The sequence below is a fragment of the Mirounga angustirostris genome, unplaced genomic scaffold, assembly GCF_029215605.1.
Source record: "Mirounga angustirostris isolate CCGP_5_RB_7025 unplaced genomic scaffold, mMirAng1.0.hap1 SCAF_6, whole genome shotgun sequence".
Taxonomy (NCBI): Eukaryota; Metazoa; Chordata; class Mammalia; order Carnivora; family Phocidae; genus Mirounga; species Mirounga angustirostris.
In genome coordinates this window covers 59,086,300-59,112,875 of record NW_026991714.1, presented here as the reverse complement: position 1 = coordinate 59,112,875, position 26,576 = coordinate 59,086,300, and the positions used below count along the sequence as shown (strand labels likewise).

At 45.3% G+C, this 26,576-nt stretch overlaps 1 protein-coding gene across 4 annotated transcripts in view; it reads right to left on the bottom strand.

Annotated features, from left to right (window-relative positions):
- ILDR2 (immunoglobulin like domain containing receptor 2) overlaps positions 1-21,600 on the bottom strand; it is a 60,882-nt gene extending 39,282 nt beyond the window's left edge. For 3 of the 4 annotated variants that reach the window (XM_045877546.3, XM_045877547.3, XM_045877548.3), the window contains exons 1-3: positions 21,271-21,600; positions 5,442-5,774; positions 4,408-4,527 (exon numbers count right to left, since the gene is read on the bottom strand). In XM_045877546.3, the coding sequence (XP_045733502.1) occupies positions 4,408-4,527; positions 5,442-5,774; positions 21,271-21,316 (499 nt within the window). In that variant the 5' untranslated portion in view covers positions 21,317-21,600. Of the gene's footprint in view, positions 1-4,407; positions 4,528-5,441; positions 5,775-19,242; positions 19,325-21,270 lie in introns of those variants that run through there. The other variant, XM_064594385.1, reaches the window with a different exon arrangement.
- Positions 21,601-26,576: the final 4,976 nt, after the last annotated feature.

Below are 26,576 nucleotides of genomic sequence, written 5' to 3'. Positions count from 1 at the left end.
CCAGACCTGGCCCCTAAAAAGGTCCCACATGACCTTTCTCACTCTCCCTTTCTGAGCGGCTGTGAGCAAATGTCTCCAGTACAGCTGAGCTGAACAATGGAGAAGCTTAGAGCCCTACTCCGCCACATGGAAGGGAGCTACCCAGGTGAGCCTCCTAACCCGTATCTGACCAGGACAAGAGGAAATAACAGATTTCTACTGTAGTAAGTCACTGAAATTTGGGGGGGGGGTGTTTTTTACAGAAGCTCACAAGTGTTACCCTAGCATACTATCCTTTTTAGAGACTGATTTTCCAGCCTTCCTTTCAATTATGATACCCTTCCAACAAATCATTTTCCTGCGCAAGTTAGCCAGAGTCCAATTCTATTGCTTCCAACCACAGTTCTTGATGGACCTATCATCAGTAATAATTTAAATAGCCAGATAAAGAATTATGACCAGTGAGATTAAACCATGTCATCTCACTTGAGACTGTAGACATTTATTGTACTGACCCTTTATGAGTCAACAAATACATACTTAGCACTGACTAACATTTAAGAGGCATAAAATATTGGTTACAGATTCTACCCATTTATCATTTAAAAAAACATTCACACCAGCCCCTTTACATTAGCCACTCTGCTAGGCATTACAGATCTAAAGACAAATGCGCATTAGTCCTTTACTCTGAAGAGCACATGGTCCAGTGCTACGGAGAAGCCTCCAATGTGGGAGAAATCAAGACAAGTACATATGCAGTACCAGTGTTACCACTCACATGAAGTAAACTAGAATATAAGACTGATAGGTTCTGTCCTTGGCCCTTTCCATTTTATATAATCTCCCTGGGTGACTCAGCTATCCTTTCATGGCTCTATCACTCAGGATTCTCAAATCTATTATCTCTGATCCTTGCTTCTCCCCTGGGTTCCAGACCTACATTTCTAGTTGTCAGCAGGACATCCCTACCTTGGGGTCCCACAGGCCTCCCATACTCAACATGCCAAGAGCCAAAGTCATCCTCCTGCCTCCCCAACCTGCTTTCCAACCTGTATGCTCTCTTAGTTGATGGAACAGCTGGCTACCCAGCTAGCTAGAAATCATGGTGTCCTTTTGACTCATCCCTCTCTCTCATTTCTTTTTTTACATTAGTCACCAAGATCCATCACTTCCATCTCAGAAATGTTTCTGTGTTGTCGCTTCTCAATCCACTGCTCTGGTTCAGAATCTCATAGGCTTTCACTGATGCTGCTCCAGCAGCCCCATAGCCCATCCCTCTGTTCTAGCATTCCTTTGGCATTGTCTACCCTGCTGCTAATTATTGTTTTGACCCTGAGATCTCACTTCATTCCTCTGTTAGTATTTCTTTACTGGCTCCCCAAAGTCTTCAGGACGAAGTCCAAATTTCTTAGTCCGACATGTAAGAGACTTCACAGTCTTGTTCTGTCAACTTTTTCCATCTTCACCTTTGTGAGTATGATGGAAAAAAATAAATTCTTAACTTTGCCTCTAAGTTATCCCTTTAATTCGCCTTTCCTTACTAACTGACCAGCTGAAATTCCAACCAGTTTTCTGTTCCCCACTTCGTGATCATCTCCAAGAAGAGCTACGCTCAACTCCTTCCAGCCACCATCAATAGTTTCTTTTCATTCTTGTGGGATTAGTCCTTTTAACCCTGACCTACAGCAAAAGACCACAGTCTATTCTCTCTGGCTTCCTTGTGAATGAGCATCACCCTGTACATTCTTGTAACCAACCTGGAACCCATTCTATTTCTCTCACGAGGACTAAAGTCCTGGGAGGTCATTCTCTTGTTTGTCAAGGTAGTCACATCCCTCATGTTCATCAAAATTTTTCAATCCAAAAATTTTAAAATTGAAATGAAGCTCAAAAGTAACCTAAACATCTTTTCCTATACATACATGTCTCATTTATAACAACTCCTAAGATTTTTCCACCCTCCTGGGACAAAGAAATCACTACTCCTGAGAACGCTTATTCCATCTTCAGATGTCTCCAATTGTTAACAGTTATTTCTTCATACAGAGATAGACTCCTGCCCCTTGTAACCTCTACTCCTGGTTCTAGTTCTACCCAGCCACAGTCCCTCTTCTGTACAATTTCAACTGGAGATACTTCCCATGCTCCCTTTCCCAAGCCCTCCTTCACTAAATCAGACCTTCCCAGCTCCTCCAACCATTCCTAATGTAAAATTCAATGACTGAATCAGTGGCTCATGGAGGTTGCAATTAGCAAACTGTTGGACCCAGTTATATGCCCCCTGAGGTCTTCATCTCCTTGAGACTGACCTCAGATATCAGGTTGTTCTCTTGGTCTCACATAAAAGGAATACCTAACAATTAGGCCTGTAGGATATAACAACCAAATAATTAGAATTTTAAAAACTGTGACAATATTTTGAAACATTCTATAAAGGGTGTCAAGACTAAGAAGACTCAGAATTTTGCATCTGGGAAGTAAATACAGTGCTTCCCATGTCCAGAAAATTCTCAGAGATTTCAAACTAACTTCTTTAAATAAGTAACACAACTAGTGTTGCCCTAAAAAGTTCACATGGCAAATATATCCTACTCTGAACATTTCTAATTAATATGGAACACAGTGGAATGATGTGTTTCTCCTCCCCAGACCTCTAGCATGTACCTGCTTATCTCACAGAGATGCTGCTTCTACTATGATGAGTTGATTTGCAGCCTCCCCAGTTTTCCTTTACCATTCTTTTTGGAGTGACACTGATTTCTGTTCATCTTTTCTCCCATCATTGATGACCATGTTCATCTGAGCCTTTCTTTCACCCACCTCTCTTTGTCCTAAGGACAGTATCTTCCCCCAAATGACTATATGTTTTGATCCAGGAGAATGCTCTTCTTATACTTTGCAGAATTGGGAACAAATTATTTCAAGTGGTTTTTACCTGGCCTCCTTTTCCTGCACAGGCAATTACCTCTCTGCAAATGGCTACACTGGCCAAATAATTGTGTCCGCAATTAGCTAATTGCAGGCTCAATGAGCCACTTGTTCCTTCAAGCTTGGCCATTAGAGTTGTGTGATTGGGCAGAAATTTATCTTTTTATTCCCTTCTGGTTTACAGAGTCACAGCAGATCCCAAATCTGATTTCCCTGCATTCTTTCACAATGTCAATATAAGCCTTTTTTGTTTTTTTTTAACCTCTTTTTGTATATCTGTCATACTTCCCATTCTTCTACAGATCACAGCAGCTATACTTTAAATGTTAGACCCAAAGAATATGTATTTGAATTAAGTCAACCCTCTAATAAGGGTTAATTATTACTAATTAAAGGGTTAATTATTAATAAATAATCACCTTTATCCATTCTATAAACCATAAAAGTAAGGCAGCAGAACAGTTGACTTGCCAAAGGCACACAGTCATAATAGAGTAAAACTAAAAATCCCAAATAGCTGATTCCACTTTCTCCCTGGGCCCTGAGTTTCCCACATAGGGTAAAATTAACCTTCAACCTCATTTGCCTTTAAAAGAAAGCACCGTTAAACATTCCTCCAAAGTGTTATCACCTGGCTTCTTGGAAACTACAAAAAAAAGTCATTTCATCTAAAAAATGGCCTCAAGTGTTTACCTTTCCTCCTACAATTAATGCAGTTTCTTTTCTAAATTTCTGTATTTTTATTCTAATTTTCTTGTACAACCAACATTTATAGAACATGAAATATGTGCTCAATTTGCAGTTTCATACAAGGTCATTTCCCACTGACATTCCTCCAATCCACAAAAGAGGACAAATAGCCGAAGATAATGAATTTTCCTTTATGAAGAAATTAATGTTAATAAGGATTAGTTATATTTGCTTTGAGAATGACTCAGATGCTTTTAGGTTTCAAGGCATTGCTTTCCAATTAAACCCTAGCAGATTCTCCAATAGCTCTTTCCACCAGGCACATTTTATTGTTACTCTCCAATTTACAGCCACCCTTCCTCATGATCATCTTAAGTGTAGGTAACTGAATGGAAAAAGATTCCTGACATCTTGGGAGATCCCCACTCACCAATGAATTCTTATCTCTCAGTTGTCTCTACTCTGCTTCAAAGCCTCTGGCATTTTCTTCAACGCTTAGCACACAAAAAAAGGTAAGTAAAGTGTAAGAGCAAAGAGAAATTGGGGTTAAAGGTACACAAGTGGAAAGGAGGGAAAAAAACAACCCTGAGAAAGCAGAAGAGACATCAGGACAGTGCCAAAAAGGGCCTCCAAGAAACAAGATACAATAAATAGGGCTACGGCTCATAAAGAGCATATTCTAAAACCAGTTTGTGCACAAGAAATAAAGCCTGCGTATGCAAGCTGCTGGAATGCTCAGGGAAAAGTGAGGGGAGGGAACAGTGCAAGCAGTCTAAGATATAAATGCTGCTGATGGTTTTCACTTACCCAACACCAGCAGCTCTGCCAAGTCCTCATTTTTGCCCTCCAGGTCATCAGGGGTAGTGATGATACAGTAATAGAGTCCGCTGTCTCCCCACATGAGTTTTCCAATTTGAAGATCTGCATCTGTTATCATAAAAAGAAGTGCCCATTCCTAAAACTTCCCCCTGAAAGGAAAACACTGGACAATGGAAGGTGAGAGAGGGGCCCTTCCAGAAGGAATGGCTGCCGTGCTCTACTTCTCCACCTAGATGGTGGTTGACAAGATGTTTGCTCTATTTCAAATGAACAAATACACAAACAAAAACCCAGTAACAAACACTAGCATCCCCAAGGTGAAAGACTTAGGGCGTCCCCAGAAAGTGGTCTAGTCCTGGTCCAGTTTTGGGAATAGAAGACTGCTTTCAACTAACCAGATCTGCAGACGCCCCCAAAAGCCAGATACATTCCAGAATTACTCTGGACTCCTAGAAATGAGCTGGCTTCACAGGAGTTCTTCAAAATTCAAATGGTCAAATAGATCAGGTCAGACTCGTAGGCCCTTTTCTTGTCTAATACTGTAGGGAGCAGAAGAAAGGGTAGAACTGATACAGAACCACCTGGGGCTTGGGCCAAGGCATCTACCTGGTTCTGTAATGTGTATGCTTACATCCCTTCTCCCAGCAGAGGAACTTCTTAGGAAGTCTGCTTCTGAGTTTGGGAAAGGGCCATAGAGGCTGATGTCAAGGTGTATTTGAGGACATTCTTTGAATAGAATCTATTTCACTTCAGTTCTCATAACAAGCTCCTCAGACGAGAGGTCAGGTTTGAGAAAGACCATTTCCAAAGCTCATCTCAGTGTCTGTTCTGGATATTACACCCTTCACCCTTTCTCCCCTCACTGTCCCCTTAAGTAATTTGCTAGGCTTCCTGAAGCTTCTATTTCCATAAAGTCAAAATCTTGAGGGGTTGCAAGGCGGAGAGGCGGACATCCCCTTGTGTGCGGGACAGTGGAACGAATCTCCCTTCTCTTCCTGGATTCAAAGCAAAGGTACCGTTACCATGCACAATCGTGATCTCTCTGCCCCTGTAGAAATCTCCCAGGGTGACGGTTGAGCCCTGTTTTGAAGCTACCACTCGAACAGTCCTCCTGCTGTCTAAACAGTCCAAGTAGGGGTCCCATTCCAGGTTTCTTTTGCTGAGAGACTGGGCCCGGGGAGAGGACATGCCCAAGGACTCCCCCATGCGATCCTGGCAGTAGGATTTGAACTTCCACTGCACGACTGCAGGCTGATGGGAGGACGTGGAGAAGTGGCAGCGAAGCACGGTGGGCTGAAAAAGCATGGCCACCTTCTTCTTGTCAAGCACCGTGACTTGAAGGCCATCAGCCATGGCTGCAAAACAGAATGAATATATCCAAATGGTATGCACATTCCAGACCTCACCTCACACCACACAGTCATACCTCTCCACCTCACCTCCCTCACCTGTCCCTTCCCGCTTTCTCCATCACTGTTAATGGCATCCACATCCATCTGGTCGTGTTGTCCAGAAACCTGCCTTCACTCCCAATATCCAGTCAGTCACTAAGCCACATCCACTTGATCTCTCTCTCTCTTTTTATTTATTTGAGAGAGAGAAAGAGAGAGCATGAGCACAAGCAGGGGAAGGGGAGAGGGAGAGGGAGAAGCAGACTCCCCGCTGAACAGGGAGCCTGATCTGGGGCTCAATCCCCTGAGATCATGACCCGAGCCGAAATCAGACGCTTAACTGACTGAGCCACCCAGGCGCCCCTCCACTTGACCCCTTAACATCTTTAATATCTTCCCTCCTCTTTGACCTCACTACCATTGCTTTTGTTGGTGTCCTCTTCATTTCTTGCTTATATTACAATAATCTCTTGTCTGGTCTCCCCACCTGCAGTTGCCCATATGCTATCCATTCTCCTTGCTATATAATTCAGATGATCTTTCTAAATCCGATTGCTATGGCTCTCCTTCTTAAAACCCTTCCCTCAACCTCCATGGCCTTCAGGATAGATCCCAAAGTTCCTGGAAAGGCATTGAAGATGCCCCGTCATCTAGTCCCTCTTACCTCCTCAGCCTCACTTCTGGTGGCACCTCTATGTGAGCACCAAGAATAACCAAACAAGTAACAATTTCCCCAAGTGGGACTTGCTATCTCACACCTCTAGGCCTTTGCACATGACACTCCTGGTTTCTGGAATGCTTTTTCCTCACTTCTTTCCTTGGAAACTCTTTTCCACCTTTCAAAGCCCAGGTTAAAGGCTTTCTGTAGGCCTTCTCTGACCCTCAATTCATTAGTCACCTCCTCCTTTGTGCCATCAGAACCTCAGCATCCTCTTCTAGACATTTCTTATAATTACTTTGCAAGTATTTCTTTTCATGCCTGTCACCCCTAACAGACTTGTCAGGTAAGAAACATGTCTTATCTTGCTGTCCCAGCTTGTGAAGCCCAGAAGTACTCAACAAATATTTGATAAATAAAGACCATGAAGCTGGGAAGTATGACTTCAGGAGGAAGTGACCTCCCTTCCAGCTGATAACCAAGCAAAGGGGACAGAGATGAAGGGAAAAACGAAAGCTTTAAGAGAAATGAAGATTTTCAGATCAAAAGCAGTAGACTAAGTTCAAAAGCTTTGAAGGGTAATCAGAAAAAAGTGAGGAAAAAAACGGCTAGAAAGCAGATGAGAAGTGTAAGTGGTGAAAAGATCCAACCTGAGGCCTGGTGTCCAAGAAAGGGAAATTGCAGTGAATGGTAGACCAGGGGAGTGTTTGAGAGGCAAAAGGTCTCTATTAACTCAATGGTGAGATCTAGAAATTCCAAGCAAAGAGAACTTAACTTTCTCAATTGAATGGGAGAGGCAAAAGTTTCTAGCTTGATCTGACATTAGAAGCAGAAACAGAATGATGATGAGAGGCAGAAAAAAGGAATATGAATTAAAAGACACGATAAAGAGGTTCTGAATTAAATCCAGGAGCCTGCCAAGTCAGCTTCAGGAAGCTTGAGACAGGAAGTTTCACCCTAGAATTACAGTGGACTTGAGACACACAAGGAAGGACTAGTTTCCATGGGGCACCTTCCATCCTTTATTACGACCAGTGTTCAAAATGACACTAGGCATCACACTCACTCTTACGGTTCAAACATACATTTATTTATGAATGTCTCCTATGAAGCACCCTCGACAAGGGCAAAATACCGCATTTGTGCTCATGTCTTCTGATTTCCAGACCAGTGTCTCTCCATTATGAGAAACCAGGTTCTAATTCTTCTGGGGAGAAAACAGTTTCTGCATGCTGTGGAATGAGGAAGTGCGAGTATTTGAGATTTACCAAATCTTAGTGTTTTGAACCTACCAAGCACTACAGAATAAATGACGGAATGCATGCACAAATGAATGACTATTACTATGGGAATTTCTAGGATTTTGTAGAGAAAACCAGTTAAATGTGTCATAAATAGCACAGTATAGTAAAATAGCATTGAAATCACATAGATGGGGCTTTGAATCCCATCTGGCCACCGACTAGCAATGAGGCCTTACTGAAGTCTCTTAAGCAGTCCTCACTTACAAAATGAGCCTCATAATCCTTATTCACAGGGTTGTTAACAAACAACTTGCCGGGAGGAGATTCTAGAGCAGAGCACTGTGACCATGCCTAGTACTCTTGACTAATCCTCCCTCCCATTTCCTGCCTTTTCCCTCACCTCCCACACTGAGGCTCCTGAATCTCCATGAACATTCACCACCAATAGGTTTGATTACAGCCAGAATATGAAGATCAGCCCCATCAAGGGGCAAATAAGTCCTCTCTGGAAGCTCACTGTCAGTTTCTAGGCTCCATTATTTCCTTCCACCACCCCCCAAATATTGATGTGCTAATTCCACTGCTCCCTAACTCACAGAGCTGGACTGGGAAAAGAAATTTCTTTACAGTTTCTCCTTAAACTCTATTGCATTAATTCTTAACTTTGTAATTCTTCCCCAAATCCTTATTCACACTCCAATTTCCTAGGTAACAAAAAAGGGGCAGAAGTCAAAGGACTTCAATTAGCAGTGGTTGAGGCTGGATAACCAACCACAGGCATTATTCCCAGTACAACGCTTTGTACTTGACCACGCCACCTTTCTTCTCTGCTACCTATTCAGGCTATACCTGGGAAATCACATTATCCTAGCCTTTGTAGGATAAATAAAACCAGCGAAGGAGGCAGCTGCTAAATAAAAGTGTTGTTTTCTGTTTGTTTTATTTCGTCAGGGTTTTTGTTTGTTTGTTTTTTGACAGAGTTAAGTGTGGGGTTTTGTTCATTAGGTGATTACTAAGAATAACCTCCTTTCCCAGCTCTGTTCTCTGTTAATGAGATTAGCCTAACTTGACCAAGCCATTGGATTCCCCTAATTTTTTAAGGGGAGGAGGGGCAGAGGGAGAGGGAAAGAGAGAATCTCAAGCAGGCTCCACACCCAGCATGGAACCCGACATGGGGCTGGATCTCACAACCCTGAGATAATGACCTGAGCCGAAATCAAGAGTTGGACGCTTAATTGACTGAGCCACCTAGGCGCCCTTGGACTCTCCTAATTATTAATAGAGATTAGTTGGTTCTCAGCTTATTCCATGACATACAATATAAATTCATGCTCCAAAGAATAAGGAATACAGTGTCAGAAACATCTGCCTTTTTATAACGTGATAGTTAATGGCATGGGTTTTGGAGTTAGTCCTAAATTAGAATCCAAGCTTTACCACTTCCTAGCTGCATGACCTAAGGCAAATTTCTCAACTCATGAATTTCAGTTTCCTCACTGGTAAATATTTCCTCACTGGCACATAATAATTGTAACTACCTTACAGAGTTGACTGAGGGTTAAATGAAATTTTAACCTAAGCACTTAGGATAATATGGTCCATGGTAAACACTGAATAAATACAGCTGTTGCTGCTACTGTCAAGAACAGTCTGTTGACTTCTGTGAAGCTATGAACCTAGAGCTAGGTGAGCACAGATATCAAGATGGGAGATGCTGAATGTGTGTAGTGCAGAATGGGCAAAATTGCACAGGAATGCTAGGATAGGTAATTATAAGTTCAATAGTGGCAGTGCCTGGGTGTGCCCATCACGGCACAAACCCTTATGCACCTCCTGGAAATCAGAAAATGGAGGGTAACCATGTGTACATATGTGCAGGTATAATGGGAACCCTGGGACTCTAAGCTAAGGGTGGAGTTAGACAACTGGAGAGGACAGGACTGGAAATTTCAAGGAAAGGCCAGTTTATTGGACCTTTAAGGAAAATAAGAATGAAGAGTTAGAGAGAAAGTTGAAAATTCCAGTCTCTGCTTTAGCTCTATAAACTTCACACTGTAGGATGAATGCCACCCAATTCTTGAGCCTGCCCTGACCATGCCTATTAGGAATCCCATTCCCATTGAAGGGTGGGATCTAGAATTGCTCTTCTGGCCCTAACCCTGAATTCCAGGTGAGGGCTTGGATTCCTTAAACCCACTAAGCAGCATCTCTTTCCCTTAACCTGTGTTTATCTTGAACTGTTTCCTCCTGATTCGCAAACCATTTGCCCAACTGGGACTGAGCTCCAGCCTGCTTGCCTGGGCCATGATACCAGCCCCTTCTCCAGAGGATTTGGTATTGTTTTCTATATCCCTTACACATGACTGAACCAAATCTAAAACTGATGTGGCTAACCACCCCACTTCAAAAAACACATCTCATGGAACCTCCATTCCTACCTCCAGATCAGGCCCCTCAGAGATCGTGCATAATTTGGGTGAAAACTAAGATGGACAAGCCCACATGCACTCTGAGATCTGGCCTGGGAACACCCTCCCTCTGGTTCCCATTTCCAAGAGATCTGCCCTGGGGTGAGGTTAGGGTCCTGAGCATTGATTCTACTTCCTACAGTTTTTTCTATTTCACCACTTGTCAGATGCCAAAACCTAGTACTTCTTATGCTGGGGTGTATATAGGCTAATAAGAATATTTTTGTATGCCCGGTAAACAAAAATATTCAGCCTCTTTGTGGTGTTCATCTGTGCATTTGATCTAAGAAATCTTATTCCTTCCCATAGTTCCAACTATCATTATGTCTCAGACCCTCAACTCTCTGAAGCCTCATCTGCATGTTTCAACAGATACTTCAAATTCAACATGTCTAACCCCAGTCATAAGATCTTTTCCCCTGCTCCTTGCTTATAAAGCAATCCTTCCCGCCCCCCTCTAGCTCCTTTGCCAGTATATCCCCATCCTATCACCAGATCGAAATCATAGCTTTGATGATTTCCTCTCTGTCCCCGAATACATTTGGTTGGTCACTAAATCTCAACATCTCCCAAATTTGACCCTTCCTTATTTCCATTGCCACCTCCTTAAATTAGGTTTCTATTCCTTCTACTAGATATTAATTATGAAATGTTTGCTATGTGTCAGAAATTGCGTTAAGCATTATTCATGAATCTTAATGAATCTTAATGAATTTTTTCAAAAAATTCTATAAAATAGGTACTATTATCATACTCATTTTATAGATGAAGAACCTGGATCTCAGAGAATGTATGTTCAGGCATGAACCCAGGCTGACTGGCTGCAAAGCTCTTAACCATAACTTTACATAGGCCTTCATTACCTCCTCAGTCTTACAATAGCCTCCTAAGTGGCCTCTGTACTTCCAGCCCAGTACATTCTCCACACTTTTTATCTAGAATTTTTTTTAACATATCTAATCATGTCCATCCCGTGCTTTAAGGCCTCCACTGATTTCCAAGATAAGATCCGAATGCCTAGACATGGCATATAAGGTCTTCCCTGTGATTTGGCCCCCAAGCACACCCCAGACATATGAAAATCGTTTTCATTCTTTAACTATCAATCTGTTATTCCTTTCACCTGGAGAAACACAAGAGCATGTAACTGAAGGAGGCCCTGGCAGCCAGAGAGAGAGAAGCACTGAGTGTGGGTCCTGCAAGGCTGGGACTCTGAGTCCAGGCACCTGTGACACTGTAAGGGACTTCTGTGTCAGTGCTCTTATAAAGAGATTTACAGAGGTGAGGAAAGAATCTGCGTTTCATCCTACAAACGAAAGCGAGTATTGTAGAACACCGGAGAGAAACGGTTAGGGAAGAGAGCAAAAGACAGAAAAAGAAGTGCAGCAAGGTAAGGGATCATCCTGTATAGATGGCATCCATAAAAATTAGGATTCCTGATTGAAAGCTGCACCAGACAGCATATTGAAGGTCATGTGTGAAGACTGGAGATTATGTTCTCTTGTGCATTTGCAGAGGAGGGAATCCTCATTCTCAGACTCCCAGACAATTCCTATAGTTTTTACTGTGCCCTTGATGAACAGAGAAACTGCCCTTGACTATCTAATTCAAATTCAATCAAAAACATATTTTAAAACACTATGTTAAGTTTTGGGAAAAATCAATTGAAAGACCAGTCCCGGATCTTGAGAAATTGAATATAAATTTAATTTCTAACTCTAAGGTCCCTGAGGGCAGGGACCAGGATTTGGTTGACTCTGATCCCCAGTGCAGAGCAAAGCCACAGAATATGGGTGAAGCTCACACAATGTGGAATGAATCAAAGAATGAAAGAATAAATGAAGGAGTGAGTCTGAATGACCTTTCTTAGCAGGTTATTCCCAGTGCAGAGAATGGATTCTGACGAATAACTAGAAAAGCTGCCTAAAAGTAGAGTGTGAGTGACAGCTCAGAGAGTAGCCCCCAACTCAGCTAGTCACTAGGCCAAGGAAGATCAGCTCCAAGTGCAAACAATGCCTCCCTTCATGCGGCAAAATAAGGTCCTGCCCCAATTCTCATGTAAAAGAAAAGGATTCTACACACAAGGAACTGTGTTCTTGCAAGAATAACAAAAGCAGTATCTAAAGCAAAGCTGTTCTTATTTTAGCATTTTCATTTTTTTCCCCAAAGCAAGTTTCTTTTCCCCACTCCTCAACTGGTAAGCTATTCCTGCCTGCCAGCATCTTTGAGAGGGAGACCTATAAGCACAGCCCCATTTTATTTTATTTTATTTTAAATATTTTATTTATTTATTTGAGAGAGAGCACACACAAGCAAGGAGGAGGGGCAAGGATAGAGGGAGAAGCAGGCTCCCCGCTGAGCAGGGAGACGGACGTGGGACCCGATCCCAGGACCCTGAGATCATGACCTGAGCCGAAAGGCAGATGTTTAACTGACTAAGCCACCCAGGCACCCTGCACAGTCCCATTTTATAGAAACAAAGATTACTGTTGAAGGTCATGGAAAATCATCGTTGTAAAGATGGGCATCTTTAAAATTTTGTATACAGCTCATCCATCTTTTAAGTCTTAAAGTCCCAGAAGTGGGATTTTGACCTCAGAATACATGTTTCCCAGCATATCTTGGCCTTCAGATTCCTAAGGTTTCTCTTCATTCAGGATGACAATACAAATCTTCCTTTTCCTGCCTTCAAGTTAGATGATCTTTAAGAAATTTATCTTTTGTCTTCACACTTTTAACATATTGTCTCAGTTTCTTAAGACACTGCTTAGGGACAACTAATGGGCAGGTTTTCTAAATGTAGGAGATGAATATGAAGTATCCACACATCTCCTCTGGGTTTGGTCCATAGTCTAGATGAGGATATAAAGCCTGTCCATCCCCCAGGAGCATTGTCAGGATGGGAGCAAAGTATTTGGAGAAATGTTGCCCTGCAGGCTCAAGGTTTAAAGGTAAAAAGAATGCAGATTGGATCTTCCCCCCCCCCCCCCCCGCAAAAAAATAGGAACCATTCGTCTTCCTGATATACCTGGGTTAAAAAATAAAATAAAAAGACTTTACAAAGAATCGTAGACATTCCCTTGGTATTTGCCTAATACCTAAGCCTGATTATCCAGCTTTCCCACTGGCTCTCTAAGTTAATCAGCTGCAAGTTCCTTTCCTACCTAAATTGGCCAGGATAAGCTTCTCTTGTTTGCTATCATGACACCTGATTGCTCGATCCATTTTATGGTTAGGGTGACAAGATGTACCATTTGGAGATTTTTTTTAAATATGACAGCATTCTTGTATATTTTCTCCCCAATAGTCCCCAAAGGCACCAATAGCTATGGTAAACACCAGTGCTGCCCTTGCCCAAGTAGGCTTTGCTCATGGCCTAGTTATTATTTGCTACCCATAACTCTGGTACTCTTGCACACTGAGCTTGCCATTCATTAAGCATATGTCCTGTGTGTCCAACTGAGCCATGCTTTCCCATTCTCAGCTGCCACTGTGCAGATAAAAGCCAGAAGCATATCTCTTTTCTGTCTCATTTGCTGTGTCTTCCAGAGATCTGAAATGAGCTCATGAGTAATGTCTAGCTGTCCTACCTACTGTTCCAATGGGACCAAAGCTGCACTAAAAGAGGTTAGTCCCTATCCTGCAAGGCAGATGTACTTTGGAAACTGTCCTGGTTCATTGGGTGGGTCAGCCTTCTGGGATGGACCAGCTCTTTGGACAGAGGAAACTCCCATAAGAAAGTTCTGATCAACCTCTACCACCTTGTTATCTGTGTTTCCCGTTTAGATCTCTCACCTGAGCTCCAGACCCAAATACATAACCTCATTCTCTGTGTGGATGTTACACAGCCACCTCCAATGTGTCACTCTATAGAAGGAGACACTAACTGTCCCCTTCCATTAGGAAAGGAACTTCCCAGTCTTAATACAGCCAGCCAACCCAACTAAGTACTACGTTTCCTAGCTTCTCTGTAGCCAGTTGTGACCATATATTCAGGATGAAGGTACATGAGGAGAAGTGACACGTACAACTTCTAGGCCACCTTCCTAAAGGTGCATCACAAGCTGCATGCCCTGGCCCTCTGCTTTCCTTGCTCCAACGGGCTGAGAATGGCTCTCATGGGAGCAGTCTTGGCAGCCGCATGTTGGGAATGGTAGACTCACTACCAGGAGGTCTGGACTGTTAGAGGAGAGAGAAAGAAATTATTTTGTGTGACTTACTGTATTTTAGATTCTCTTTGTTACAGCACCTTAGACTGTACTTTAGTAAAATGCAAAATATTAAACCTTTATCTCCCTCCCTTACATGTTTCTCCTCCTGTATTAGTTCATGCCCATAAATGCCACCCCCAGCAATCCCAAGCCACAAACCTGAAGGTATGTTTGACACTCCTACCCCTTCAACCTGCACATCCAACCATGCTACCACTACTCCTCCATCTCCAGCTACTCGGCCCACCTCTCCCATCCCCACTGCACCCTGTGACTTTGGGCTCTCACTATGCCTTGTCTCTCTTTCCACAGGAGTCTCCCGGATAGTCTCTGCTGCAAGTTTGCCCACCTCTAACCCACTCTCCACACTGTGGTCCAAATGAGATTTCCAAAATGCACATCTGATCATGGCACACCTTTGCTCTGATCCTTTTAAAGACTCCTTCCAGCCACTTTAGGAGCACAAGGGACAACTGGCCCCCTTTCACAGAGGGCCACTCTCTTTCATTCCCCAACCATACTAAAATATTTGTAATTTTCAGAAATCACATCCTCCCTGATTCTTGGCTTTTGCACATGCTGTTCCCTATGTAAATTCCCCTTCTTCCATCCCACTTTCCCCCTAGCAATTCCTACGTATCCCTCCAAACTTGCTCAGCTATCACTCCCTCTAGAAGTTTCTTCTTGCTCTTACTGCAGTCACGGCACCCCAGAGAAGGACATCGCATTTGTCTGAGAATTTCCTATTTAGTTGTCTGTCTCTGTCATCAACAACAAACTCTCCCCTGCAGCCTTTTAAAGACTCTGCTACATAGTAAGTACTCGACACATTTGTCGAATGATTTAACCTAGTTAATAGATCATATTGGTTGTTCCCAATTAGTTTTCCCTCCGGACTCTTGCCTTGTCCCCTATAGGCAGAGTGCACTTAACACTCCAAAAACCCTGGGCTTTTCTGCATGACATGCATGCCATAAGACATGTCCAAGCAGAAGCTTAAAAGGCATGTGCATGCTTTGGCTCCGGTCACTCTAGGCCCTCCCGCTGCCCTCTTGAGCCCTCTGCCACAACAAAAGCACGCCCAGACAGTGGCTGATCCTTCATCCTGGGTCTCAGAATAAGAATAAACATTTGGAACTGAGCCAAGTCTACCAATTCTAGCCAATTCACAACTGACTTGCAGCTGACTTCAGCTCCCCTGTAATATGAGCAAGAACTAAATGTTGAGATTTGGAGGTTGCTCATTGCTGTATCAAAATGCTGACTAATATACCTATTTGGGGCTCACAGTTAGTATTGAGGGCCTACTGTATACCAAACATTGTGCTAGGAGTTTTACATAATTCCACTTTAATTATCACAACAACCCTGTAAGGTACACTAATTTCCCATTTTTAAAGCCAAAGAAAATAAGGTAAAATATTAAGCTAGTATTCAAATCCAGGTCAGTTTGAATCTCATCCCTCTCCCTGCACTGCCTCTGAGTCTGCCTCCTGATGAGCCAAGGGCATGGGAGGAGTGATGATGCAGGATCCCAGCCGAATGGAGGGTTCTACTCCTAATGCAGAGCACCACTTCCTGCAGGACGGTGGACACTGCAGGAGAACAGGGGAAGCAGCACGTTCTTCTGGGTTCTTCTTTGTTTCTGGGCCCATAAAGAACACGAGTCATCCAAAATGCCTTCTTTCACTTTCAGAGAGCCAAAAGCTATCTCGAAGACCAAAATGTTAAGCATACATATGCCACAGCTAACATCCTGTGTGGTTCCTGGGTGCACAGCACCAGCCCCTAGTCCCAGATGGGCTCTGAGATGCCAGCAGTGTCTGCTGTCACTGGGTCACATCCTCTGCTCTCCTGTGCCTCACTTCTCATTTACGCCTTTCCTTTAGATCTTAGAATTTAATTGGAAAATCTAAATGCTATTTTTTTCTCACTTTTCCCTGCAATATTTCCCTGAGTTCTATGAATTCTGAGCCTCACTACCCAGTGCCCCGTAACAGACACCAGGTATGTTCACTTAAATCAAGAGTTCTACTTTGACCCACCGTAAGCAGAAAATAATATTTCCCTTGGATTCTGGCCCTTGACACAACCAAGTCATGTTAAGTCAGCGATACTGTTTCTTATTCTTTTAATCAATAAGATACCATGGACTTGGACAAGTTATGTATTCTCTGAGCCTTTGTCTTCGTACGTAGAAGGAGGTATTATCAGCCATTCTTGCTTAGAATGATCAAAAGGCATAATGTAGATGAAAGTCCTTTAACATACAGAAAAGCATTATAGCATATAAATAAGCAAGAACAACAACCACATCATACCTTTTTTTATATTCTTGATTGGGGAAAAAGAAGGCATAAAAGCTAAAATGTTGGAAGGCGTGAAAAGGTGAATTGAGACTAGAAGGGACATCCTGGGGCCATGTTGACTATAGTGGGATGCATCCCACCTGGTCCAAAGTGCTTGCCATCCTTTACCAGTCCCAGTATGACCACATTTCATCGTTCGGAGTGGACCCTTTCCTATCCACCAAGCCCTGAGTGCTATTCCATCTGTTCCTCTGAAAATCCTAACAACAGCTCTCCCTCCAGCTGGTGTCTTTCATTCCAATCATTAATGATCAGGGAAAGGCTGAAAAAAAGGGCTTTTCACTGGGTGAATTACAAAAGGAAGACTGGACCTGTCACTCTTTAGTTGTGACTTCCAACTCATCAAAATTAAATGGAGAAAAGATTCTAAACCATAGCATCTTAGAGCTGAAAGTGACTTCAGAAGTCATCTCATTCAACAGATTATGAGACCCAGATCCCATGGTTACATAGTCAGTCTATGGAGCAAGTAGGACTAGAAACCAATCCTTAACTCCCAGGTCAGGGTTCCTTCCACCAACCAAGTCCTGGTACTGACACTATGAACACTGTACTGAGCACTAAGTACTTGCACTAAGACTACAAGCATAGTATTGCACTAAGACTGCTACTAGTAATAATTCCAAGTCTGTAGAAACTAGCCAACCAGCAGAATCATGTGAGTCTAAAATCTAAAGAGGGATAACTGAGACAAGCCCCCTCCTCTGGTCCAGAGAGAAGCATCTGGCTGAGAGAAGGAGGGGAGTGGGGAGGGCTGTGATAGAGTGCTGAAAGAAGATGCTCTGGTAAGAGCAAGGTCTCTTCTGCAGGGGAAAGAAGAACAGAAGAGGGAGAGAAATTGAAAGGTATGCAGGACAGGGAAGGGGACAGTAGAAGTTGAGGTGTCAGCAGTCTCTGAAAGCGACTCTTCCTTCTCCAGGGCTAATATTAACGCTTTAACTCTCTGCATCCGAGCCTCTCGGCACACAGTCACCATGTATCCACCGGAATGCAAACCAGAACAGGTAACAAACACCCCTGGACACCTCCTCCCCCCGCCGCAGGCTGGGTTAGGAGCCACCGTGAAGCACCCCACAGCACTTGGTGCAGATCTCCCTTATTGCCTGGGCACAGGCTACTCCATCACTGTGTCCTGCCACCAGCCTGCGAGTGCTGGAAGGCAGGGCTGTGTCTTACTCATCTTATTAACCCCAGCACCATGCCTGGACGTGGTGGTAACTCAGCCACTGACGAGGCGTGAACACCTGTCTTCCCTCAGCCACCACCTCTCCTAGGAGTTCCCTTCAAGATGGCTCCAATCTCCACTTCAGGCTTGGCTTGGGGGTGCCCCCTCCATGCTCCCCTGGCCCCTGTGTGGCTCACAGCTCTCATCGGAAGACCTTCTGCTCCCAAACCAAAATCACCAGAAAACTCACTTGAGTCACTGACTCGACTGACAACCCTTGGAGGAGAAGGACTCTGTCTTTTCTCTCTCTTTATCCTCGGCACCTATCCTAACGCTTAGCAAGCCCAGGAATTTAATATGTGCCTGCAGAGTGGATGAATAGATGAATGAATAAAACCCAAAGGCTACCAAAAGAAATGCTAATAGAGCAAGCAATCTTCATCACAGCGAGACCCAGGAGTCTCCAGGAAAACGCATCGCCTGCTCCCGCCTGTGAGTGTGTTCGCCGAGGGGACCCAGCGCCAGGGTTTCTCACAGCCTCTCCCGCCAGGAAAGGAGGAGACACCATCCGAATTCAGGAACAAAGACCGAGTGAACCCTCCTTCAGGTCCTACTGCCAGATGGCACCTGTTGCTCAAACAGCAGCTGAGAAGCATTGTGTTGGTTCAGAACAACAACAATTTATTACAGGAAGCAGCATCACAATGACAATAAGAAATCATGAGGCAGACTTTAGCAATGAAAGACAAGAAAGGAGCTGCCTGAGACCGAGGGGAAAAAAAACTAAAGGGTTGATTAGAAATTGCTCAGCCTGCATTAAAAGAGACAAACAGCGGAGGGCGAAGGGAGGACAGGAAGAGAAAGTGGGGGGAGGAGAAAGGGAGGGAGAAGGAGAATGAATGTGTCCCGTCCCTGCCCCCCTCCTCCCAGCTCTCTGACTCATTTTTAATCTGTCCTTCCCTTTCTCCCTCCCTTTGTACAACCCCCTCAAGAGAGAATTCATTGATTGGGCCGGACGGAAATTTCTTACCTTTCCTCTCATGGCTTTTCTGTGAACGATGAGTCTGAATCCATCTCATCCTTGACTGCTCCTCACCCACCCCCACCCCCTAGCCGCCATTGTTAGCTACTCTACTCTGCTGAGGCTGAGAGGCGGCTTGTCCAGCTGCACACCTGACAGCCTGAGGGGATGAGGGGGTAAGCAGAAGCTGGGAGCAGGGGATGCCCGCCATGCTCGATGGGATCTTGAGAGCCAGCCCCACGTGCAGAGCACAGAAGCCCAGCCATCAGACAGCTGAGCTGGCCCTCGTAACTGACCTGTTGCCTGCCACCAGGCTGGGGGCCACCTCTCCAGGTACGGAGCAAAGAAGACACGGACAAAGCAGCAACTCCCCTCAAAATAAACACAAAACAGAACCCCCTGCAATGAAAAAAACCCATAGAGGCAGCTCAGAAGAGTGCAAATGGGACTGGCCTGGGGTTCAGAGAACTGGGTTCGAGTCCCGGCTCCATCTCACATTTGCTGTGTGCCTATCACTTCTCTGGGCCTCCATTTCTATAAACTGAGAGGGCTGGCCTAGATGGCCTGTGGCCCCTTCCAATGATGTGATTGCAGCTCATAAAAAGCTGTTAGCCATCTAGCAGGGCCATATGAACCCCTTCTGCTCCCACTCCCTGCAAATCCCTCAAGTGCTTTTCTTGGGCACACCCTGAGGTGTCTGGAAGAGCATCTCAGACTCAGAGCCCTCCTGCCCCAGGATGCCTAGTTGACCTTAGGGAGGTGGTGATCCAGGCTTCAGGCCTAAGTTCCCTTCTAGTATGGTAACATAGAAGTAGAGGCAAATCAAGGACATTCAGAATCAGTGAGGGTGAAAGTGGAAGACACTGGGAGGCCAGGGGAGTGGGGAGACATGGATCAGCCAAACCCTGAAATTAGAGATGATTCATATTTGAATAATGTGGGAGGGATGAACTCAGAGCAGCGGAGAGAAGAGGCTAACTCTGCGGATAAGCCCTGCCCACCCCCATCCCCCAAACCTAAAGCCAGCATGGAGCAGAACCAGGGTTAGGGGTCCTTCATTTGAAAGAGGAAAAAACAAAACAAAACTGAGGCAATCAATAATCTTATTCCGAAGCTAAGGGAAATAGAGTTTTTGCTTTTCTTCTTATATACATTTACCCTATTTCAATGACTGCCTTAAATATTTTAAACTTCCTACTGACTTGATTTTTTCCAAATCTTCTGATTGGTGCCCCCAGAGGGGACAGAACTTCATTTTTGGAGGTGCTATTTTCTATTTCCTCTCCTGCCCTGCACTACCCTCACCCTGTCCTCAAAACCTTTCTGATCCCTTGTTCCTTTCCTCCATCACTCCATCTGCACCTTGCTGGGAATCTTTGTCTCAGCCCCTTCCAAGCTACCGAACCTTCCTACCCATCCTCACCAGCACCCAAGCTGGGCTACTTTGTGAGTCCCCCAGGGCTAGCCACCCTGCCTGGCCACTGGCCCCTCAACCTCGCAGGACCCTCGGTTGAGGCAACGAGAGACTTTCCAGACCGCAGGCGGGTGGGGAGAAAGTTCACCACTAAAGGGAGGGGGAACCACGGAGTATCCAGCTAGCGGAAGTGACTTTAATGCTGAGGAGAAGCTCTACCTTCTGAATATCTCTGCAATTTATCTTTATTGGGGGAGGGGAGGCTGTTTATTTCGGGAGGAAGTTCTTCTCCGCTATGGGACCACTCCTCAAATGGTACCAAGCGAGAGAGAGCAGGGCCCTAAACTCCACAACCAATCAAGCCTCCGTCCCCATCTCCTTCCTCATCCCGCGCCCCACTGCACCCCGGAGCCACAGAGAGAATGCGGCTGGGTCTCCTGGCTTCTCTAGGGAAGGAATTAGGGAGACACTCCTCCACCCCTCACCTCCAGAAACCAGTTCTCTTAATTAATGTCTCCTCCGAGCTTTCTTTCTTCCTTTTTTTTTTTTTTTTCCCTAACCAGGCTCTTCCCAGGGCCCACAGCATCACAAACTCAGGGTAAGACCCAGAAGAACCGTTGTGTGGGTGAGGAAATGCCCAAACAATAGCCCAAGGAGTCAAACACCTGCATCTCGATCCGTCTCACTTGTAATGGGATTCTCCCCCCGCCTCCTCCATCACCCACCCACCCACACACACACACACACACACGCACGCACACACAGAGCCCCTTCCCCCACGTAAGGCCGACCTGCTAAGCAGCTTTAAGCCCAGCCAGGGGGGAGATGGGGGTGGGGGTGGGGTGGGATATACATACACACCGAGGGGATATACATAAAGTTATTCGCGTGGGTAGAAAATGACTCCTACCTGTTAGCCAGAAGAGAGCGATCCGCGCCAGCACGACCCCGTCCATGTTCCCCAACTTCCCATTCAGATGAAGGAGTGGGCCGAGTGGGGACCGGCGGCAGCGTCCGGCTCGGGGTAACCAGGCGGCAGCGGCCGCGGCAGCGGCGGGGTGGCGGCCGCGCGCGCGAGCGGGCCCCCGGCGTCCCTGGGCGCCGCCGCCCGCCGGGCCCGCCGCGCCGCCCGCCGAACGCGCGCTGCCGCGGGCTCCCCGACTCCGCGCGGCTCCCGGCGGCGCTCCCGCACGCACAGGCAGCGAGCGCGGCGCGGACCGAGCGCCTCCCGGCCGCAGAGCCCGCCGCGCGGGGGAGCTCGGCCGCCGCCTCCGCCTCCAGCCCGCCGCCCCGGGGCTTCCGAAGTTTCTGGGTCACGTGCCGGCCCCGAGGTCGCGCCTAGTAACAAAGTACACGGGGGGAGAGGGTTGCGGGGGAGGCGGCCGAGCGGGCTGCGAAGAGCCGGGGGCCGTCGGCGCTGCTCCTCCCAGGGAGGCCGGCGTCCGGGAAGCAACGGGGTGGGGGGCTCTGGGAGGGGGAGTCGGTGGACGCAGGTGGCTGTGGCCAACCTGAACCGGGAGAGGGACAGACGCAAGGGGTGGGGGTGGGGGACCTATGCGGACTTGGCATAACTTGTCACGGGACTTCGCCTAGCAGGTCCTCTGGGCAAAGGTGTTTGTTTCTGCTGTGCCCTCCTCCCCCCCCCACCATTCTGTGCCCTCCTCCCCCCCCCCCCCCCCACCAGTCTGCTTCTCTTCTTGGCAACGCAAGGACACAAGAGGCTCTGCAGAATCGGGAAAGGTAGGAGGGAGACCCGCACTGTAACCTTCTCCTGTGAAAACACTGTGAGGCGTAATAAGGGCATATAGCTCTTTAACAGAAAATATGTAAAACTAGAATGAAATAAACACATATCATTTACATGCGTCCAACTCTTAATCATGAATCAGCCTTTTGGCTAAGATCAAATGTATTTGTCCAACACTTTTCGGTTTGCAGGGTGCATTCACATGGATTATTTCCATTTTTTAAACGGATCTGTCACATGTATAGGAAAGGAGTCGGAGTGTATATGTTGAGAGGCAAGTGAGAAGAAACTTATGCTTTGCTTAACAAGTATGTATTAAGCATCTACTAGGTACTAAGAACCAAGGCTACAATGGAAATAAAGCAGACTTCCTGCCCTTAAAGAGCTTCATCTTGGGTCCAGGAGAGGGAGGAAGGTTAGGCCATTGAACACATTTTGGTAGTAAAATGGAGCAAAGGTGATAATGGAGACATAGTGAAAGTGCCCTCAGAACACAATGGAAGGAGCAATTTAGGGAGGGGGGTCAGCACCACAAGAAAGAAATGGTAACATCTTCATTAGCATTTGCAGAATGGGGAAGATTTGAACTGGTCAGGGATTGGTGGTGGAAAGGGGGCAAGATAGGGAATTCTGGACAGAGAAAAGAAAGGAGACAAGGCAGGAAGGTGTAAAATTGCCTCAGAAACAGAGTAGTTCTAGGCTAGAGGAGAGTTCCTGGAGAGAAAGACCACAGACTTTAGAATGAATTTATATGTGAAAGAGATGAGATGTGAACATTAGAAATGGTGAGAAAGGACTCTGGACACTGATCTTTTATGACTGCTTGACATCTGAATTCCCTTCTTATTGAGACAGGGAAACTAAAAGGACCCATGAAGGACTGCATTTTCGCTCCTTTTCCTGCCTCTATTCTTGCTAGGACCCGCATCCCCACCTCACTCATGTCTTATAGTACAGATAATGTCTGTCCTCCTTGTACAGGTCAAGGAGTTAATGATTTCTTTGGAGTCTTCCAGCACAACAGATTACATCTAAGGAGTGACTGGGTGAGGTCATCATGTAGATCACTAACTCCAGACATCTCGATGCCACGACTTATGCTCTAGGGCATAAGTGACTTATGGAGGACACCTAAGCACTCATCCTTGTTTTGACTGGTTCCTGGGTATATGGGAGGACATGTACACCAGACCACAATCCTCAATAAAATACTCAGACCCCAAGCAAAGACAAGACTCAATCTCCTGTTCCTCTCTGAGTTCCTCAGATGCTCTGTCAGTATCTACTCTCTCTGTCTTCAGTACCTTCTGTTCTCACTTCCTCTCATGTTTGATTTCTATCCTATCTTGCACAAAGCCAAGGAGCCCTCTTAGCTGGTCCTGTGGGACCTCAGACTCAGCCTGCCTACATCATTATTTTTTAGAAATCCAACCATGGAAGTCTAAAGCACCTCCCCACCCACCCCAGCTGGGGTACTGGCCCAGGCCACAGGCATGGCCAGGGACCCTCTCATTCAGAGCTTTTTGAATCTGGAGCAAGTGATAAAAGAAGCGGGAATTCTTAATCTCAGGAAACAAACTGAGGGTTGCTGGAGTGGGGGGCGAGGCATGGGGTGGCTGGGTGATAGACATTGGGGAGGGTATGTGCTATGGTGAGCGCTGTGAATTGTGCAAGACTATTGAATCACGGATCTGTACCTCTGAAACAAATAATGAATATATGTTAAGGAAAAAAAAAGAAGAAGATAGCAGGAGGGGAAGAATGAAGGGGGGAAATCGGAGGGGGAGACGAACCATGAGAGACGATGGACTCTGAAAAACAAACTGAGGGTTCTAAAGGGGAGGGGGGTGGGAGGATAGGTTAGCCTGGTGATGGGTATTAAAGAGGGCACGTTCTACATGGAGCACTGGGTGTTATGCACAAACAATGAATCCTGGAACACTGCATCAAAAACTAATGATGTAATGTATGGTGATTAACATAACAATAAAAATAGAAGCAGAGAATCAGGTTTCGGCCCCAAGGGGGTGGGAGCACCCAGTGTTCAGAAGCAGCTATGACAGAGGTCAAGCCACCAACTTGCTCTGAGGTGCGATTTTGGCTGTGGTCTTGTATGTGCAGATCTCTCTGGGTTCCAGCCCATTTTTCTGCACCTGGCTCTTCAGCCTTCCTGGCATTTCTGTGAGCCACCCAATATCCTTTCATAAATTCCCTCTCTGTGTATTTTGGCCAGAGATGATTTCTGACACTTGCAGTTAAGAACCTTCACTAATATGCTATGTGAGAGAGATTTGGAGGACTATTTCCTTTCATAAAGAAAAAAGAAAAGAAAAGAAAAATAGAAAATAAGAGTAAAGGAGGTACCTAACATTCCCTATTAGGTTCTCAGCACAGTCCTAGGTGTTTTACAAGCTTTCTCATTTAACCCTAATGCGGAAGCTCAGGCCCAAAGAATGTAATTAACTTCTCTAAGATTAGGTAGCTTGTAAATGGCAGAGGTAGGATTTGAACTGAGGTCTTTTGACTCCAACGCATATGCCCTTTACGCCATAAAAGGGACGCCTAGACCGGAAAGTTGGTATGAAGATGTATTTGTATTATGCTCTGCCATTTATTATGTGCATGCGTGTGACTGTGTGTGCATGGGCAGGTGCACACAATGCCCAAAAGTATGGGCCGTGTTTAGGGTCTAAACATATAGAACAATAGTGTTTTATGCAAAACTTGGACAACTTTTAAGAGTTGAGATATTGGAAACGGGAGATGGACTGAGCAAAGAGAACCTACATGCATGGGCACTGGAAGTGGAAAGTGAGTGCCCACCGAAGAAGTGAGCTTCGAATGTGTGCTCTAAGTATGCACCTGTGTGCATGTCAACAGGGTTGCAGGAGACTGGGGGAGGAGCTTGTGCTAGAGTGAGTCATAGAACACCGGGGCCTTGTCCACCAACCTGGGAATTTGTTTTCTGTGTATCACTCTGCATGTCTACCTTCCAGCTGGAGAGGAACAATTGGTCTAGCCTGCATCTTCCTCGATGGCTGGGGCTCCCAGCCGTCTCTAAGGAGGTGCCAAACCGGATTAAATCACAGTGTGTGCCCCTCCCAAATGCACCGTTATTACCAAGCTGATGGAAGGTTAAGAGAAACTTTGAGGGTACACCTAAGGATTCAAAACATGCAGCCTAGGGGATGGCAGTAGAAAAAAAGGCAGAACAATGGTATTATTTTACTGTATTGTTGAGGTAGAGGGGGAGGATATCAGAATCCTGGTGTTCCTCCAAGTGTGGTTTTTTGAACTTTCAGCCTCAGAATCACATTAAAGTGTTTGCTTAAAATGCAGATTCCCTGGCTCTTGTAAAAATCAAGATCGGGAACTCTGGGTGGGGCCTGAAAATCTGCATCTTAACTGCCTTCCTCCAGCACTTCTGAAGCACTCTAGGGTTTAAGAGGTACTACATAATTACTTTTATTGTTTCCCTAGGGAGCTATTGAGTGGCTGCTTGCAAATGAGCCTCATATTCAGATCTGGTGATGCTCCAGTTACCCATTTCTTCTGGCCAGATAGGACAGATCCCCCAGGAGAGATGAGCTTTTCACAGCCCTGGCAGGGTCTGAATCCCCAATACTTCAAACTCTGTGCGGCAACCAGAGACAAACACGTCAGAACGTAGGCCTGGATGGGACCAGAGCAGGACTCGAAGAAAGCCATAGCGAGAATTGTGTGTCACAGGGATGCAGGGGGAGTGGACTAGCTGACTGCTTCATCAAAGCCGAACACTTTAGAACAGAATTAGGACATGAAGAGAAGTGAACCACCGCAAGGAGACATGCTGGTAGCTGGTAGCAACCCCATGGTTATAAATATAATGTGGCTGAATCCTCTTTAAAACATGATTTCATTGCAGGCACACAGGCATGCATGTACATGAATTCTGCTTAACATAGGTCTTTTTAAAGCACACAGATAACATCACATTTCTACTTCTCCTCTCCAGTCTTGACTTCCAGGAAGAATCTATGAGCTGTGACTTTAAAATAGATACCGTGTTTCTTATCTAAGTTTTGTTCAGCTTTCCTTCCCTTGTGCTACCTTTTGGGTTTGTTATCTTCCCCATCTCCCATATCTTCAAAACCACCTTCGATGAATTATAAGTTTTTAAAAAAATCTAAATTGAAGCAAGGAACTGAAAAAAAAAATCAGAGATTCTAGGTGCCCTATACTGGAAACTAGAAACATTTTCAATCTGGAAGTCCTTTCATATTGAGGAATAAATTGTTTCATTAAGAAAATGCTTTAAAGAAAGGAAATGCAAATGCAGGGTGCATGATGCCAAAAATTTTAAAAAGCTGTACTGCCAAGAACAGTGGTAAGTATATAATAAGTAAAAGATTGGGAAAATGTGCTGAAAATTCCATGTACTTGAAGCAGATTTAACCCAAAAGCCTGCTGTCTCACGCTTCAAAGCTAAG